General features: G+C 36.8%; 1 protein-coding gene across 1 annotated transcript in view; it reads left to right on the top strand.

Annotated features, from left to right (window-relative positions):
- Window positions 1-11,009: 11,009 nt before the first annotated feature.
- The window catches only part of pamr1b (peptidase domain containing associated with muscle regeneration 1b), a 99,408-nt gene continuing 92,271 nt past the window's right edge, over window positions 11,010-18,146 (top strand). The window contains exon 1 of the mRNA XM_016515890.1: window positions 11,010-11,221. Coding sequence (XP_016371376.1) covers window positions 11,086-11,221 — 136 coding nt within the window. The 5' untranslated portion in view covers window positions 11,010-11,085. The remainder of the gene's footprint in view (window positions 11,222-18,146) is intronic.

The raw sequence follows: 18,146 nt of genomic DNA on the forward strand, positions 1-18,146 counted from the left end.
ACCCATTAATTTTCTGGATTGCTCAAGGACTGATTTCATGTATTTGTATATGAAAAAAAAAAAAACATTCAGTGTGGTATGAATAGTAAAGCCTAAGGTGTCTTCTTTCCAAAGATACCTAAATTGTGTGTGTAGCACACTGTTGTCAGGAACTGTTACCATTTTAAGTTAGGTAGGTCATTTTCAGCTGTGAGTCCCAAAATGGGGGGAGCAGGTTAACAGGTTAAATGTCCTAATTTATCTTATGGCCAGATCCTGGCCCATCTTGTCAAGCGCTACATGAGTTGCTTGTTTGCAGTGATTGCCTCTGAAGACTGTATAACAAAATATTATTTTAGAGTACTATCATTTTTTTTCTGTCTGTCATTTTAATTTGTATTATTTTATTTATTGTATTATTATTACTATTATTTTTAAAATATTCTGTTGAATCAATAATCAAAAGCATTTTTTTTTATTAAATATGGAATAAACCATGTAGATGATGTCAATTACTTTAGTCAATTTTAAAGAAAATCAGGGTTTTGTTTGTTTTCTCTGCTTTTTTATGTTTATGTAGTGCTCTCTTTCTGTTTTTTTTTTTGTCTCATGCTTTAAAGGGGTCATATGATGTTTAACCACTGATTTCTAGTCGGGTCCTCTTTTGGAAGGCCAAACAAAGTAGTTTCGCTTTCACAACGAAACACACGGCAGGCTACAGTGAGCGGCAGCCAGCGGATTCGACGAAGGAGTGGCCTGCGGGCTTGCGGCAACCACATGTGACGACCCCGGGCTGGACTCCGCTTCGTCCACGGTGAAAGCCGATCCGGCGTTCCACAGCGCGAAGTTGATGCATTTTCTCAGCGACCAGAACGGATCAGCTGCAAGCATGATGAAGCGGATATCGTCCTCTTATGGAAGTCCAAACAAAGTAGTTTCGCTTTCACAACTAAACACACAGCGTCTTCGACATGGTGGCAGCAACAATACTACAGCGAGAATAAAAGTAAAGTCAGAAATGTTTCAAGATAATAGACATATTTTAAGATTTAACTTTCTCTCTAGTAAAGTTGTTAGTAGCTTTTTTAGTAATTTTTACTGACTGTTGCTGTTAAAAAGGGTTTTCCTTTCAATAAATATTTAGCATTGATATATATATTCTTTTCTCTTTCTCAATCTTTCTAAGGTATGCCATGGCTCGATTCAACTACTACTTTGAAAAGAAGCAAGAGTTCTTTGGAATGAAGCTTCCTTGATTCTTCTACCAGCCTAGTGCAAGAGGTTCTGAAAGAGCCTATCCATCCTAATATCACACATACTCTTCCTATATTTAGTTTAAGTATGAACAATGATCATACTCATTTGTAGGACTGAAAGTTAACAAAAACATTTGTTTTTCTGTTACAACTCCTTCTTTACCAAAAAGACCATTTGGAATTCCTAAACAGGTATAGTGATCAAGGTCTATGGGCTGAGATGTTTATGATTAATTAAATGGATTTGAGACTTTAGTCTTTGCAACTTTACAGATCTTCTTTATGCACCAAGAGCTTGTAACACTCCAAAGAGAAAGGAAAAATTTAAATCACATCATATGACCCCTTTAAGTGTTTTTCATTTCTCTCACTGTTAAACACTACATTTTATTCTCTTGCTACAATGTGCTAAAAGTAACTAAAGTCAGAAATGTTTCAAGATAATAGACATATTTTAAGATTTAACTTTCTCTCTAGTAAAGTTGTTAGTAGCTTTTTTAGTAATTTTTACTGACAGTTGCTGTTAAAAAGGGTTTTCCTTTCAATAAATATTTAGCATTGATATATACATTCTTTTCTCTTTCTCAATCTTTCTAAGGTATGCCATGGCTCGATTCAACTACTACTTTGAAAAGAAGCCAGAGTTCTTTGGAATGAAGCTTCCTTGATTCTTCTACCAGCCTAGTGCAAGAGGTTCTGAAAGAGCCTATCCATCCTATCTGCAGTGCAGGATGGGAGTTTTTACTATGGTGTTACCCAGTATGCATTGCAGCATGACGCATTGTGTTGATTGTCACCATTGTTGAGATTCATATGCTCGTTCTTGATGTCTGTGTGTGTCCAAACAGTACTGGTGTTTAAATTTTTATGTGTATTAAATTGAATTAAAATTAATTAGAGCAATGTTTTGTCTGCATGTTGCAGTTTCATAGGGTTGATTAAGCAAAACCTAAACACAAAAATAAAAAAAACAAAAAAGTTATGTTGATTATAATCAGGCAAGCTCATGATGACTAACTCATCATATAAAAGCAGCTAATATCTTCTCATTGTAGAGCACTGGCATCATTTTAACCAATAAAACATCAACATCAGTAATTCTCAATAACAGCAGGTGTTCATCACTAATGCACAATCATCATTTAATTAGTCACTTATAATTATCTCATTAACTTTAACTCTTTGAGGACTTGGGATTTGACTTGAGGCTTGCTTGTGACTTGAAAGTCCCACCTCTGCTGAATAGTGTTAAACTTTCTTTTCCTGCGTCATATTCTTCATGTGATTTGTTTGAGCTGCACCCCTCTACTGTATAGACGTGAATTTACATTTCCTTCAGCCTGATGCTTATTCATTTCACTTTGGGCGTGAAAGTGCTTTTACATTTGTAAAAAACAAACAAACAAACAAAAAAACTAAAATTCTTTATATTAAAAACAAACAAGCAAGCTCTGCCAAGATTTAAAAAGTAACTCAAAAGTAACGTAATGCATTACTTTCCATAAAAAGTAACTAACTAATGTAATTAGTTACTTTTCTAAGGAGTAACACAATATTGTAATGCATTACTTTTAAAACTAACTTTCCCCAACACTGTCTGACAATGGTAGATGGATAATTTTGTATGTAAAACTGAAAATGGTATATTTATTATTTGTAATGTTTAGGGGCAAAAATCACGAGCTGCAAATGATTCATGCCCAAAGAAATGGGTGCAAAGCTCATTTGCTTAAAAATGCCACTTTATTAATAATTATTTGATTATAACTGGAGATTTCAACAAAACTCCTGCTGAGGCGTTTTTTTTAAATAAATAAATAAATAATAGTGATCGTAGAGAGGCTTTACTTGGTCCAACAAATCTGGATATCTTAAAGCTAGTAGTAGATCTTTTTGTAATTTCTCATGCTATTTTGAAATATGTTTTTGGCTTTTAATCATCAGTTTATTGGAAACCATAGTATGTTTATGGTTTGCACTTTATAAATAAATGTTTGACAAAGAAAACAAACAAAAAAAAAAATTCTGAATTGTACATGCTATTTGAAACAATAATTTTAAAGTACACTCAAGTTGTATGGGCTGAATATGCAATATATACATAGCATTCTGTGTCTAAAAGGCTTTAGATCAATAACAGAAGCACTGTGCTTTTTAAGAAAGGCACTTTTTTCTTCTTCAAAATAGAAAAAAATAAATAAATCACAGTGTGCTACAGTTTGAAATATCATACTAAAACACTGTGTTTTCTCCACTACAAAAAGTTAAACTCTGACATTCTTACAATACTAAATGTGTTTCTCCTGCCAAGGAACACATCCAGCAGGTGAGACGAAGTAGTCAACAGAAGGATTTGTTGCATCTTTGCCACAACAGATGCATTGTGTTCCCTTCGATGATCCACTGTTTGAAAAGACCCAAACCCTTGATTCCTCCAGGTTCCCTCAGCTATGCTGTGGTCATTGTCCTCCCAGTCTGCAAAGGCTGGAGACCTGTGCTCATGGAGGAAGTTATGCATGCATAGGGAGGCCATAGTTATTTTTACTACCTTCTAAGCATATGGTGTTCCTAAAAACTCTTAACCTGTTGGCAAGAATGTCAAATGCTTTCTCTGTGAATGTATTCTCTTTGACTCACAGCCCTGTGCGGCATCTGTACTCAGTGTGGTAGTGCTGGAGGTGTTACAGCCAACACAGACTGGCTGAGGTCTTCTAGTTAAAAAGTCCAGGATCCAATAACAGAGTGGTGTTAAAGGGGTCATCGGATGCTCATTTTCCACAAGTTGATATGATTCTTTAGGGTCTTAATGAAAAGTCTATAACATACTTTGGTTAAAATATGTCAATGGTAGTGTAAAAAAACACATTTTTTACCTTGCCAAAAACAGCTCTTCTCAGAGCAAGCTGTTTTGTTGCATGCCGCTTTAAATGCTAATGAGCTGTGCTTACCCTCTCTTCTGTGGGGTGACTAGCCATTCTCTGAGAGACTGTAATCTTTAGCCGCATTCGTCTTGGAACTTGATAACTAGCACGTTATTGGGAAAGGCGATTTGCAAAGATTCATAAAGAAATCTTATACTCACTTCTGTAGGTGAAGCTGGATCACGAATGATTCGTGCGAAGATAGAAATCTTTAAGCCCTTTCAATCCACAAGCTTTTGAAATCTTGATGTCAAAATCCAGCATTTTTCCAAAAATCCCTAGCCCCTAAAGGTTAAACTCATTGAGTGCATCTGGGAGGGATGTGTCGTCATCACAGGCCTGTGGCAGGGGCTTTGTAGTCGGTGATGGTCTGAATGGCTTGCCACAGACTCCACTTGTCTTTGCTGTCAGTGAAGTGATTACTGATTTTTTATGCATAAAGGCATTTTGATTTCTTGATGCCACAGGACAGGTTGGCTCTTGCTGTTTTGAGGACTGCTTTGTCTCCTGATCTGAATGCGTCATCTCAGGTCTTTAGCAGCTTACGAACCTCTGCAGTCATCCGTGGCTTCTGATTGGCACGTGTGGTGATGTTTTTGGTGACTGTCACATCATCAATGCACTTTTTGATGTAAGCAGTCACTGTTTCAGTGTACTCCTGTAAGCAGGCCTAGAGCCTATTTACAATAAAAAAAATAAAAACATTTTTTTTATCAAGTGTACAAATGCATATGGCTTGTCTGTTGGGCATTTCTCAAATGGGAAGTGCCCAGGCAACATTGCTCAAAAAAGTTGCCCTCTGTACCATCAGCCTAAGTGTGTGTGTGTTTAATTTGTGGACTTAGAACTCATGTTTAATGTGATAGTTTTGTTGTGGCTGCAGTAAATATTTGATATGGATCTGTCACTAATTTAGGTGCACCTCAGTGTCAGACAAAGAAAAGAAGAATGTGTTTAGCGTTTAACAACAAGCGGTTATAAAGTTCAGTCGAACATCTGTGTGGTTTGAGCCGATACAAATAGTGAGTTTTCAACAAACACCACAAGTTTTTTTTCAGTGGTGACCACTGCCTCACTGCACTGCTGAACACATTTTTGCACATGTGAAGGGATGATATTTGATGTAGATACTGGAACACAAGCAAAGTACAAAGCCGTGTTTACCCGGTCAACACGTGAGATCACGCGATGATCACAGTGACATCACACCATTCTCATACGGTGATACTCACAGTGTGAGTAATATGTGAGCTCATTGTGAATTCAAAATGTTGAGCAGGCTGAGAGGAGGAAGTTCAAATATCTGTCACCAAGGAGGCTTTCTATATCCTGTAAAAACCTTCTCCAAACATACAACTGACTTCCAGACACAGCCTTCAATCAAATCAACTGAAATACAAAAGACATTAAATCTTTTGTGATCTCAGCAGAGGATGATTAAACAACTCCACAAACAGCATCACCAGCTTCACTCATTATTAACCAGACTGACTTTATTTCTGTCAGACATCTACAAAAGCGCTTATTGAGAATGAACAGAGATTAAGATGATGATGTTTTATTGTTTCATTTGACGCTACCATCAAGGTGATTAGTGTTTGCTTTAGTTGGGCTCTTGACCCTTGACTTTATAACATTATGTTTTTTTTGGGTTGCTGTAACTGTGGTTGTAAAGCACAATTGTTATGTCAAGAAATATCAAACAGAGACTGCAACTATGATATCGGTTTGGTTTTGATGACAACAACACCATCATCTAGATTCAGTACGCAGTCTTTGTGAGAAATTATTAATCTAAAGTTTCTAATTATAATAGCTCTTTGATTATACAGTATAGGATCCAACAGTGTAATAATTTATGAAGAATTTTAAAAGCATGATATGTCACGAGCATTTTGAACTGCGGTGTCATTTAAAAACAAAGAGAAATATCAAGAGTCAGTGTATGAATCTCAACAATTGTGACAATTAAAAGCTTCATGCTGCAATGCATGCTGGGTACCTAGTCTCTGTGCAGTGAGTGCACTTTGACCTCACATTAGTATGAGCACACATTGAGGGCGCTGTGAGGTTACACTTTTAGCTCACTGTGACCTCATCACGAGTATCCTGGGATCTCATGGTGACATCACTGTGAGATCAAATTGTTGACTGGGTACATAATAAATAGCCTAACAGTTTAGCCACCAAATGTAACTGTAAATATGTAAACATTTGTATTTGTACTGAATAAGAGATGTAGGTTTCAGTTTCACTTTTGCTTTAAATTTATTCAGTCCACAAATTAGTACAGTCCACACACCAGCTTAACATCATTGGTTAGAGTAGATCAGGCATATATAGGTGTGGATAATGTCAAGTTACAGGAACCTGAACCTGGAATACAACATGGTGAGGCTAGAGGAGCAGTCATGCTGTGATACTTCGCATTGGTTTGTCTTCTGTATTGTACAGCGTTAACCCCATCGCAATACACCATAAACGGAGTGATGAAGTATCTTGCTCCGTCTATATAAATATTGCTTCATCCCCGGAAATATGTGGAAACATTACAAAGTCTGTAAACAGGATGTTAACAGAGGCCAGAGACGGGGCACGATAAAGACAGACACAAAGAAGCAAAGCATGCTGGGAAATAGAGATCTGCTTTAACTCATTGTGGGAATGTGTGTATGTGTGTACATATATTCACATTTATATGGGAGCATCTATGTGCAATATATATGCAATAAAGACTCAGACATTATAAATATTAGATTTATTGTTGTCTTCATTTCTAAATATATTTGTATGTATCAATATATAGCCATATATTGTCAATGCATATATTGCTGTATATTGAAAAATATAAGCGCTAGTTTCCAATACATGGAAATGTATTATGTAATATATCATATTATACTTTGCAGTATATTCCCATATAGTTTTGTTCCATAAGGGAAGTATTTCTCTGGGGAGTGGTTAGGGATTTCCATTAAGGACCTGCCCCAGGCTTCAGGCTCATCTCTCTGCCTTTGATTGGTACACCACTCCATGCAGTGTTGCTGTTTTTTTTGTTTTTGCTCTGAATTTCCATTCTCCGGACCGCCTGGCTGGAATCCTTCCTGACAGTGGCCTCAACATTTCCTCTCATGTTCCTGTTTCTGTGTGCCACTTCATTTTATTTAATTATTGTTATCCACACAACTGATTCCTCCTCTTTTGCCTACCTGACATGAGGAATGACACTATTGTCTTTGCAGAGCTGCTTTGCAGCAGAAATTAAATTAGTCTCTTATTTGATGATGTATAATTGATTCTGTTAATTTTCTATAAATTACTGTAAAGCTGTTTTGAGACAATCTGTATTATTTAAAGTACTATATAAGTAAAGGTGACTTGGCTTGACAATGAGATGATTCTGTGTATTATTTTATTTTGGATGTCATAAGAAACCTATAAAAACAGGGCCCAGATCAATTCAGAATTTGCGTTGGGATGAAGTCATTCAGCCAAAATAGGAAAATTCAAAGGAAATCCAAAATATGACCTCTATGTCTCTATGGAGAACCATACCAAACTTACTGGGTGAAACATCTGTTTATTCCATATGCCCCTGGCTGTGCACTATTTGAATGTCTGTTATGAATGGGAAGTGTGTGTATTCTGCAGACAGCAGGCAGAAAATCTCCTGTTCTCTGGGCTTTTCCTTGTTTATAGCGTGTCTGTGTTTTCCATTATCTCACAGACATTTCCTAAACACTTTACTCTAGAGCATGCCATAACACTTCAGAAGGGTTGTAGTCCAACATTTCATAAAAGCAAAGCACTTGAGCAGATAAAAAAAGAAAAAAAAATGCAGTAGCATTTCTATTATGTGTGGCACATATTTTATTTTATATTATATACAGTATTATCAGTGTAAGATTGCACATTTATGCCATCAGCCGTAAACATCTAGGTTTTTTTAGTGGCATGACACTAAACGATGACATTTAATTACACTTAACTATACTGAAAAGACATAGCACTAAACAATTACTATTAATATGTCCTGTGATGTGTATGTCTGGGATCCATATAAGATACGTTTTTTTTATGTATCATGTTTTATTTATCATTTTATTTCTTAATCATTTTATCAGTTTAATGAAGAGTATGCTTAAAAAAAATATTCCATACAACAAACATCCTAAAATAGCTGCCTTTTTTGGCTTTTACAGAATTGTCCTAACCAGATGTGATTCCACAACACGTGATAAAAGGTATATTTTAATGATGTTTGGTTCTTGAACTAATCGTTCTTTTGAGCTCTCAGCTGAAGTAGCACATCTGACTCAAAGAATTCTGACGAGTGAGTTCCTGATATTATGCACATGCGTGTGTGTCACGAGGACTTGAACGAGCCTGATGCAGAATGCAAGTTTCTTAAATAAAAAACAAAACGTAATGTAAATATGCTTATTAGTACATTCATTAAATGGGCCTACATTTTTATAAAACATGGAAAAACCTGAAATTGACTCTGTTTTTTGTGCTTGCAGATTATATGAATCTGTGATCACATTAACCTGAATGAATGAAAGGCAATAATCAGCCATATGCATTCACACAAATAACTTTATTTGAATGTTTCATTAATGTAACATGACACTGAGTTGTTAGAAAAGAAATGCATAGTGATATCATTTCGGGAACTGATGAATCGTTTTTTTTAACAGGTTCCTGAACCAAACTGTCCAAAAGAACCGGTTTGCCGAAATGAATCGGAATTTGCATCACTAGTATTTTTTCCATGTTAATTAGCATTTTTGTCCTAACCAGCCACAACAGTGAAACGCAATGTGCAACAGTGGATCTTATTGTGCAGTTTCTCTAAGGGTGTATTCACACCTGTCTTGTTTGTTTCGATTGAATCGAACTCAAGTTCGTGTCCCCCTTGGTGCGGATCTTTTGGGCAGGTGTGAATACAGCAATCGCACTCGGGTGCGCACCAAACAACCGTACCGAGACCCAGCTGAAGAGGTGGTCTCGGTCTGCTTCCAAATAAACTCTGGTACGGTTGAATGGATGAACCAATGAATAGATGACCTTTAGCACACGTGTGGTTTTGTTTACAGTTTCTGGTTCACTTGCAAAAAGGGCAGTGTGAAGGCGAACTGCACCAAAAAAAAAAAAAATCAACATTGTATTTGGTCCGGACCAAAGCAAGTGAACTAGCGGACTTTCCTGGTGTGAATACACCCTAAGTGCAGTGCACTTGCAGAGACCACCCATACACTCTTTTGATTGGCTCTTCTGATTCTTGATTGATTTTTGTCGCATCTAGTGTGGACAGACAAATTGCTTGTCGCTGGAATCTTATTGCATCTCATCTGGTAAGGAAACGTTGGAAGGCAATCCCCCCCCCATTTCGGGAATATACTATGTGGAGGTGACTGATAACTAAACACACAAATAGTAAGCGCATACAACATGACGTTATTGAACAAAATTAATAATCTGAAATCTGAATGAGAAATCTTGTTCTTGATTTTCCCCTGTAATGTCACTGAAAATGGAAATGCCCTTCCTACTGGGCAAACAGAAACTTTAAATATGGCAGCTTTTTCTGGGCACAGGTTTGGCTGGTGAGAAGTGTACCACAATGCAACAATGCAAGTACAGTGTTGAGTAAATGTGTGTATGTTTAGTTACATAGATGAATCTGTTAACATTTGTAAAGTAACTGGTGTCCTTCTGTTGATGTTAAACTGCATAATAGAATATTAAACATTTAAACAAAAGACAATAGAAAATTAAATATACAATACAATAAAAGTAAACAGAGGACCATGAGTGGCATACTACAACACAGGATAACAAACAGACATCTACAATATTTTGCTGGCCTTCAGATTGTGTGTGTGTGTGTGAGAGAGAGAGAGTAATGTTGGAAACGGTTTGTGTGTGCACATGCACTTCAGCAATCCTTTCAAAATAAAAGTCATTGTTCACAGTCAGTCTGTGACAATCATTATTATTAGACTAAAAATATTGCATCTTTATAACTTGAAAAGTAATGCTACAACTTTTGCATGTTAGTAATTGATGTGTTTTTTTGAACATGCTTTGCTGAGTTGAAACAACATAATGTACGGTCATATAAGACACCGAGCAACTGCATAGAAAGTACTTTAGACTTAAGTGGGACGTTCTTGGCAAATATAAGTTGCAAACTCAATCAGACTTTATGCTACTGGTTAGAAGTCAGGCTTTGTGAGTCTGTGACCATTTATTCCCGGAATAGAATAGAATAGAATAGAATTATGTTCTTGATCAGTTATTTTGGTTGTCTTAAAAACAACATGTTTCCAGTGAACATATCTTTTATTCTGAAACAGTGAGGGAGTTCTAACAGCAGAGCTGTTGATTAGCGGAGGCTCTTACATGCTGGAGTCTGAAACCTGAAACCAAGGGAGGGGAGAGAAATAGAGGAAGAAAGAGAGACGTTCTCTTTTGAGTACAGTAAATTTAAAGAGAGAGGGAAAGGGTGCTGAATGTATAAAGAATGCAAGAGGTTTGGGACAGAGAGAAACTTAGGGGAGTATGCAGAGAGAGAGAGAGAGAGAGAGAGAGAGAGAGAGAGGGAGGGAGAGGGAGAGAGGGAAAATGTGAGTCAGGAGGGAGGGAAGTAAAGAGGAGAGGTGATGTAAAAGCAGTTGAGCTCAGAGAGTAAACAGAGCTTAAGACTGCAGCATGTGTTTATCTGTTCAGCTGAAGAGGCGCACCCAGCGGGCAGGCCACAATCTCTTCTCAAACCACATCTCTGTACCACGCAGTACCCTGAGAGAGAGAGAGGGAGGGAGAGGGAGAGAGGGAAAATGTGAGTCAGGAGGGAGGGAAGTAAAGAGGAGAGGTGATGTAAAAGCAGTTGAGCTCAGAGAGTAAACAGAGCTTAAGACTGCAGCATGTGTTTATCTGTTCAGCTGAAGAGGCGCACCCAGCGGGCAGGCCACAATCTCTTCTCAAACCACATCTCTGTACCACGCAGTACCCTACTCATCATCTTCCTCCTGTCGACTCAGGGGACAGCCTGGCCATATGGTAGGTCTGATTTATTTGCTTTCAACAAGAGTCACACTCTTTTGTTGTCTGAGAGTCAGTGTCAACTGAACTGTCCCTTACACACTTTCTCTCTCTCTCTGTCTTTTTTTTTTTTTTAATGCTCGAGGTGTAGGAACTGTATAGGTCTTTATTTGTTTCACATTACAGTAATTATTTGTAATGTTTTAGTGATGTTCTTAAAAAAACAAAACACTCCCATCTGAGGTAAAGGAATGTGAGATGTGAAAATGTTTTTGAGAGGGTTAAGAAGCATTCATTTTTAGAAGTGAAATGGGTACATTTATTGTTTTGCTTTGTATGTGGATTCAAATCTATAAATCTAATAAAACTGAACAGAGTGAGTAAATAACAAATGTGAACTGAAACCATAAACTTCATAATACCCATTCAAGGGATCTTCTTGTCTTAATCTTACAGACCCCAAGATTAGACATGCTGAGACTGTTTCTAGCATAGATGAAGAGACAGATCACTGACTTTGTATTCCCTTGCTCACCACCCTTTGGCAAAGACCAGACAAAGGGGGGGAAAAGTAATTTCCACAGAACTCTTTCCCTTCACATTCACATCCTCAAGTCACATTTTGAAAACAAGTATTAGTTCAATTAAAGGTTATGCCTTACCTCATGTACAGACATCCAAAAATATGTTGGACAATTTACAGAGTTGCACAAAACATCCCTCAAGCAGAGGCTAGTTAGGGAACAAATGCATTAAAATTGGACTGTGGTTTCCTTTATGTGTGGGTGAAAGCATATAGAGCTTAGTAGTGGTAATTCAGAGTGAGAGTCCTTCTAAAACCCAGTGGAGTTTCTTGTTCCATGGCTGCTAAATCATTCCAGCCCGTGGAATATCCAGCCACTATACTAAAGTGCCAAATTTGAACTTACATGCCAATTAATATTGATAGCAAAAGATGCAGCAGTAATGCTGTATTAAAGGGATAGTTCACCCAGAAATGAAAATGTGATGTTTATCTGCTTACCCCCAGGGCATCCAAGATGTAGGTGACTTTGTTTCTTCAGTAGAACACAAACGGAGATTTTTAACTCAAACTGTTGCAGTCTGTCAGTCATATAATGTAAGTGAATGGGAATCACGGCTTTGAGAGTAAAAAAACATACACAAACAAAACCAAATAAAATCCTGCAGCTCGTGACGATACATTGATGTGTAAAGACACAAAACGATCGGTCTGTGCAAGAAACTGAACAGTATTTATATAGTTTTTTACCTCTGATTTTCACTGCAATGTCTGAACTGTCCTGAGCACGTCCGCGTCTTCTTCTTCAGCTGGCGCGTGAGGCGTCTTCTTCTTCTTGCTTTACGGCGGATCACAGAATTATAAGTGCATTACCGCCACCTATCTCTCAAATGGACCATTGACACTCTATCTACAATCTCAATTAGGAGTGTCAATGGTCCATTTTAGAGATAGGTGGCGGTAATGCACTTATAATTCTGCGATCCGCCGTAAAGCAAGAAGAAGAAGAAGACGCGCATGTGCTCAGGACAGTTTAGACATTGCGGTGAAAATCAGAGGTAAAAACCGATATAAATACTGTTCAGTTTCTTGCACAGACCGATCGTTTTGTGTCTTTACACATCAATGTATCGTCACGAGCCGCAGGGTTTAATTTGGTTTTGTTTGTGTATGTTTTATGACTCTCAAAGCCGTGATTCCCATCCACTGACATTATAGGACTGACAGACTGCAACGGTTTGACTTAAAAATCTCCGTTTGTGTTCTACTGAAGAAACAAAGTCACCTACATCTTGGATGCCCTGGGGGTAAGCAGATAAACATCACATTTTCATTTTTGGGTGAATTATCCCTTTAAACTCAAAGTTTATAACCACTAAGAATGACACCTGCTAGAAGCATATTTTATTTGCATATGATATCTCCAATTCACTAAACTGTGCAGTTCAGGACATAATTATTTAGGATGGTGTTTCCCAACCCTGTTTCTAGAAATATGGTGTAATGAAGAAAATTATTTTTTGCAGTGAGGGAAGTGGACCTATTATTTTGAGAGTATGTCTAAATGTAAATTTGTTGTAACATTATAGCTTTGAATATTAACTAGACACTGGACAGGAACCTACCTTGGCTGGACTGAGAGCACAACAGTTCAATGTATAAGTCTTTTGATATTTATACCTATAATGACATTATTTAATGCGATTCGCTCCATGAGACATATTGAACATAAGCTCATAGCAGAACTAAGCTCTGGTATAAAAAACAACAACAACAACAACAAAGGAAACTCCAGTAAGCTTTTTCTAACAAACTTAAATGGTTACAGACACCTCTCACACTACTGTTCCCTGTTTTTCCGAAGTTCTACACCAACACACACAAATATGAGGTCATCGGTTGATTAGATCACAAGCACCGGAATATTTTCTCTGTTCCATGTGAGCTGTGTATAATGCAAAGTGAATTTTGAATGTACTCAACCATGACTAAACCAATCCTGGACTTCTTATTTTATGCATTTCTAGTCTGTGTGTGCGTGTTACAGTTTATCATATAAACAACTAAAATGTTGTTGTTCAGAGCTTTTTTAAGGGCTGAGGGTAGCGACTACAAATTGTAGTTGGTTGAGTGATGATTTCATTCAGCTGGAGGAACACATTACTGGTAAATAATTAGAAATAATGTCAACACCAAAGCGCCTCTGGAAGCTACCTTTAAAGACTATTAACTGTTAATTTCATTATGTTCAGATCTCCAAATGAAATATATCTTGAAATACATGAGCCAACCTGGAAAAATTCATTTAGAATGGGCTCAAATCAACACTCAGTGATGACTATGGATTTCCTGACTAGTTAGTTTGTGCATTAGACTTCTAGTTTTGCCTGATGCTGGTGCAGAGAGTCAGAGAAAGCCAAAAATGATCCTTTATAGATGTTTACAGTGTCTACATATCACTTAAATACTTCTAAGAGCTACAGTATGCTATGTCTAAGATGCCACACATCAGGGTCAATCAAGGTATGGATGGAGGACCACCAGATCAAGACTCTGTCATGGCCAGCCCAAACTCCAGATCTGAACCCTATTGAAAACCTCTGGAATGTGATCAAGAGGAAGATGGATGGTCACAAGCCATCAAACACAGCAGAGCTGCTTGAACTTTTGTGCCAGGAGTAATGTGATAAACTAGTAGAGAGCATGCCAAGACGCATGAAAGCTGTGATTGAAAATCAGGGTTATTCCACCAAATATTGAATTCTGAACTCTTCCTAAGTTAAAACGTTCATTTTACTCAAACACATGACTATATACATCATAAAACCAGAGAAACTGATCATTTTGAAGAGGTCCATTATTTATTTATTTTCACTTACCTACATTAATTTGCTGCATCAATATTGTCACAGCATATTTTACATTTACACCTTATTCTCTTTGCATCAAATGTCTTTTTAGATGAAAACAAGAGCTGTAAAAGAAAATATTTCTAAATAGTTGTAATTAATTTAAATTGATTCATTGTATATATGTTGTAATGTAAACAGTTCCTTTTTAATAAAGCAAAGTCAAAATTGTTTACTCATAATAAAATATACTGTATGTGCTGCTTATAGACACCAAACAAATAATGATTTATGCAACAGGCACGTTTTACTCATCTCACTTGCATAAAAACAAATTCAGCAATGAATAAAAATGCACAGGGAAATACAAACACTGAACATTATGCAAATCTGCAATAATTAAATTGTATGTTAAATATTACAGTTAGCAGTAACAATGTTACCAAATAAAGTTAGGAAACCATACAATGTGTCCATATCATATAACTCTGGAGACTCTGGGTTGACAATCCCAAACATTAGATCTTGGTGTGGGTAGAGTTGTTTTTCATGCCAGATTGGAAAGCACAGCTAATTTCTGAGCCGTTTAGCCCCTCAGCATCTCTGGAAATATATATTCTACACAGCGGAGGGTTTTCTATAAATGAAGAGATCCCTGTGGATTTTAACTGAACACAAAGCCTGAACTGCAGAATCAACAGGAGATTGAACGAAAGATGTCCCACAGAGGTACACAATGATGCAGGGATGCAAGATACCCATCTAGAAATTTTTCATGTTCTGGGAATATTTTCAGCGGCAAGTTTTATTTTAGTTCCCAGAATGTTCTGCTAAAAGGTAGGATAACATTCTCTAAAAACATTCTAAAAATGTTTATTGATAACATTGTTAGAACATTATCCTCTAACATTCTAATAAAGCTTCCCATCATACTAGATGTGGACTTAAAAAACATTGCTCAGAAGTCAAATTTTGGTTGAAAGTGAAAACCCAACCTTTGTTTGATGTCAAGCTCCAGAGTAAATAACTCCAAAAACAGCATTACCAGCGTCACTTACAAAACAGATTGACTTTATTTCTGTCAAACATTTACACAGGTTCTTATTGAGATTAACAGAGGTTTAGATGTTGATGTCTGTTTGAAAGTAATAGTTTGGTTTGATGCCACCATTATGGTGAGAAGTTTTTGCTTTAGTTGGGCAATTTGACTCTTTGATGTTTTTCTCTAGCTGTTGTAGCTATGTTTGTTATGTCAAACACAACAAGAGAAAAAGTGGTCAGCTGCTGTTGGTTACTTGCAGACAATAAAGATCTGATCTCATCTACAGTCTAATCGATGTGATTAATTTCATATTAGAAACTACAGCAATGTGTTTCAACAGCATAAACTCCAGCAATGCTCACATCAGATAATCTGTGTATCTGTAATTTTTAAAACACATTGTTCACAAATCACTTTGATCTAGTGCATCTTTAGACACACACAGACATCAAGAATCAGTTTATGAATCTCAACAATGGTGACATGCTTCTTGCCGCAATGCATTCTGGGAGCCCTGCATGAGTTTTGTATGATGCACCCAGAATACATTGCAGCATGAAGCATGTCACCGTTGTTGAGATTCATAAACTGATTCTTGATGTCTGTGTGATAAATTATTATTTTTTGATATTATTATTAAATCCTTGAAATTACCGGATTTAAATGCTGCTGGATCTCAGTCTGTAGAACCATTGAGTTGCCATAATAAATAATTTGAGACTAATACCATAGTTTAGACTAAACAAAATCAGATAGCGATGTGATGATATCTTAATCATCAGCTAACAACCAGCATCATATAATCACGTTTTCTTGCTGTGTTTGCCATAACAAACATCAAAAAGTCAAGAATCAAATTGCCCAACTAAAGCAAACACTTATCACCATAATGGTAACATACAACCAAACTATTACTTTCAAACAGACATCAAATTCTCAACCACTGTTAATCTCAATAAGACCTTTTGTAAATGTCTGACAGAAATAAAGTCAATCCGGTTTATAATAAGTGAAGCTGGTAATGGTGTTTTTGGAGTTATTTAATGAAGTTGGAGCGTCATCAAACAAAGGTTGGGTTTTTACTTTCAACCAAAATTTGACATCTGAGCAACATTTGAGTCCACATCCAATGTCGAATGGAAAGTTTCCCACTTAAATTTTAATTAGAATGTTAGAGGATAATGTTCTAATAATGTTATCAATAAACATTTTTAGAATGTTTTTAGAGAATGTTATCCTAACTTTTAGGAGAATATTATGGGAACTAAAATAAAACTTGCAGCTGAAAACATTCCCAGAACATAGCATAATATTCTTGGAACATTCTTAGAACAATAACATTCCTAGCTGGGAAGGCCCAAAATGGTGGAATAGTCCTGCTTCTAAATAAAAGAACCAGTTGCTAATTGTTAAAATCATCGCGTCACTGCAGCTGCACTCATAAGCTTCGACGCTCTTAGGACCGCGTATGCGCAAAGAATGGTCTAGCCTGAAAAATAAGCTTTTTTTAACGCCATTTGAGCATAAAAAAAAACAAATCTTATGAGACACTTGTTGTCAAATTTCATCTTAGGCTTGGTGAATAGCTTTGGAGAATTCAATGTTTCCCCATTCAAAGAGATGGGAGCCATACTTTCATGACTGAAATAGCTGCCGGAAAGGCGTTTCAAAGATGGCCGCAGAGTGAAATGACTTGACTTAAAGGGACTTTGGTTTACACAGTCGGGTTTACACACGGTTTTAGATTTAGTTCACTAATTTTTTCATAAATATATTACTCTCGTGGTTTTAAGCATTCAAATCAAGTCACCCAGCCAGGCATATTTACTTTTTTCAATGTGTAACTTGTAAACTCAGTAAAGACGACAGGGCTTCAGGAACAGCTGGCAGTGAATGCACTGTTTCTGTGAATATAGGGTATACTAGCGTGGTCATTGCTGGTCACAAACGGAAGTTGGCTGAAGTTTTTGGCTGTTGAGGAGGTCAATCTGGTTAGATTTGGTGACACTGTATATCACTCCTCACATTTCACCTCTGTTCTAATATTAATACTGCTCCCAAACCTGATCTGCCCAACATTATGAACAACACCATTGCATGGCGGTGTTTAGTCACTGCCACTGATATTCTTACACTAACTGTGATTTATACAGTGAAAATTGTGAAAAAAAGTTTTGAATACGACTGATAAGACCTTGTTTTTCGGTGTCTTTCTCTGCCGTCTCTGAGAGTTTTTGTGGCTCTGTGAGAAGAGATAAAAAGAACAGTGAGTAGAAAAGTAAAAAAGAACTAAACAAATGTGTGACAAAATATACAGATACATGAAAGAAAATACTGTAAAGCATATCTGCCTATGAACAATATTACCATAAATGAACGGAGATATTTAGAGGTGTCTCACAGTCCTCCCTGTTATTCTCCTCCTGAGTGTATCATGAGTCACCATTCACTTCCCTTATGTTCAGTCACCATAGAGAATGTGTGAGTAAAGAAATGTCACACAGCCTCCTTTGTATTTTTATAAGGAGT

Source organism: Sinocyclocheilus rhinocerous, unplaced genomic scaffold, assembly GCF_001515625.1.
Source record: "Sinocyclocheilus rhinocerous isolate Xijiao unplaced genomic scaffold, SAMN03320098_v1.1 scaffold2041, whole genome shotgun sequence".
NCBI classification, from domain to species: domain Eukaryota; kingdom Metazoa; phylum Chordata; class Actinopteri; order Cypriniformes; family Cyprinidae; genus Sinocyclocheilus; species Sinocyclocheilus rhinocerous.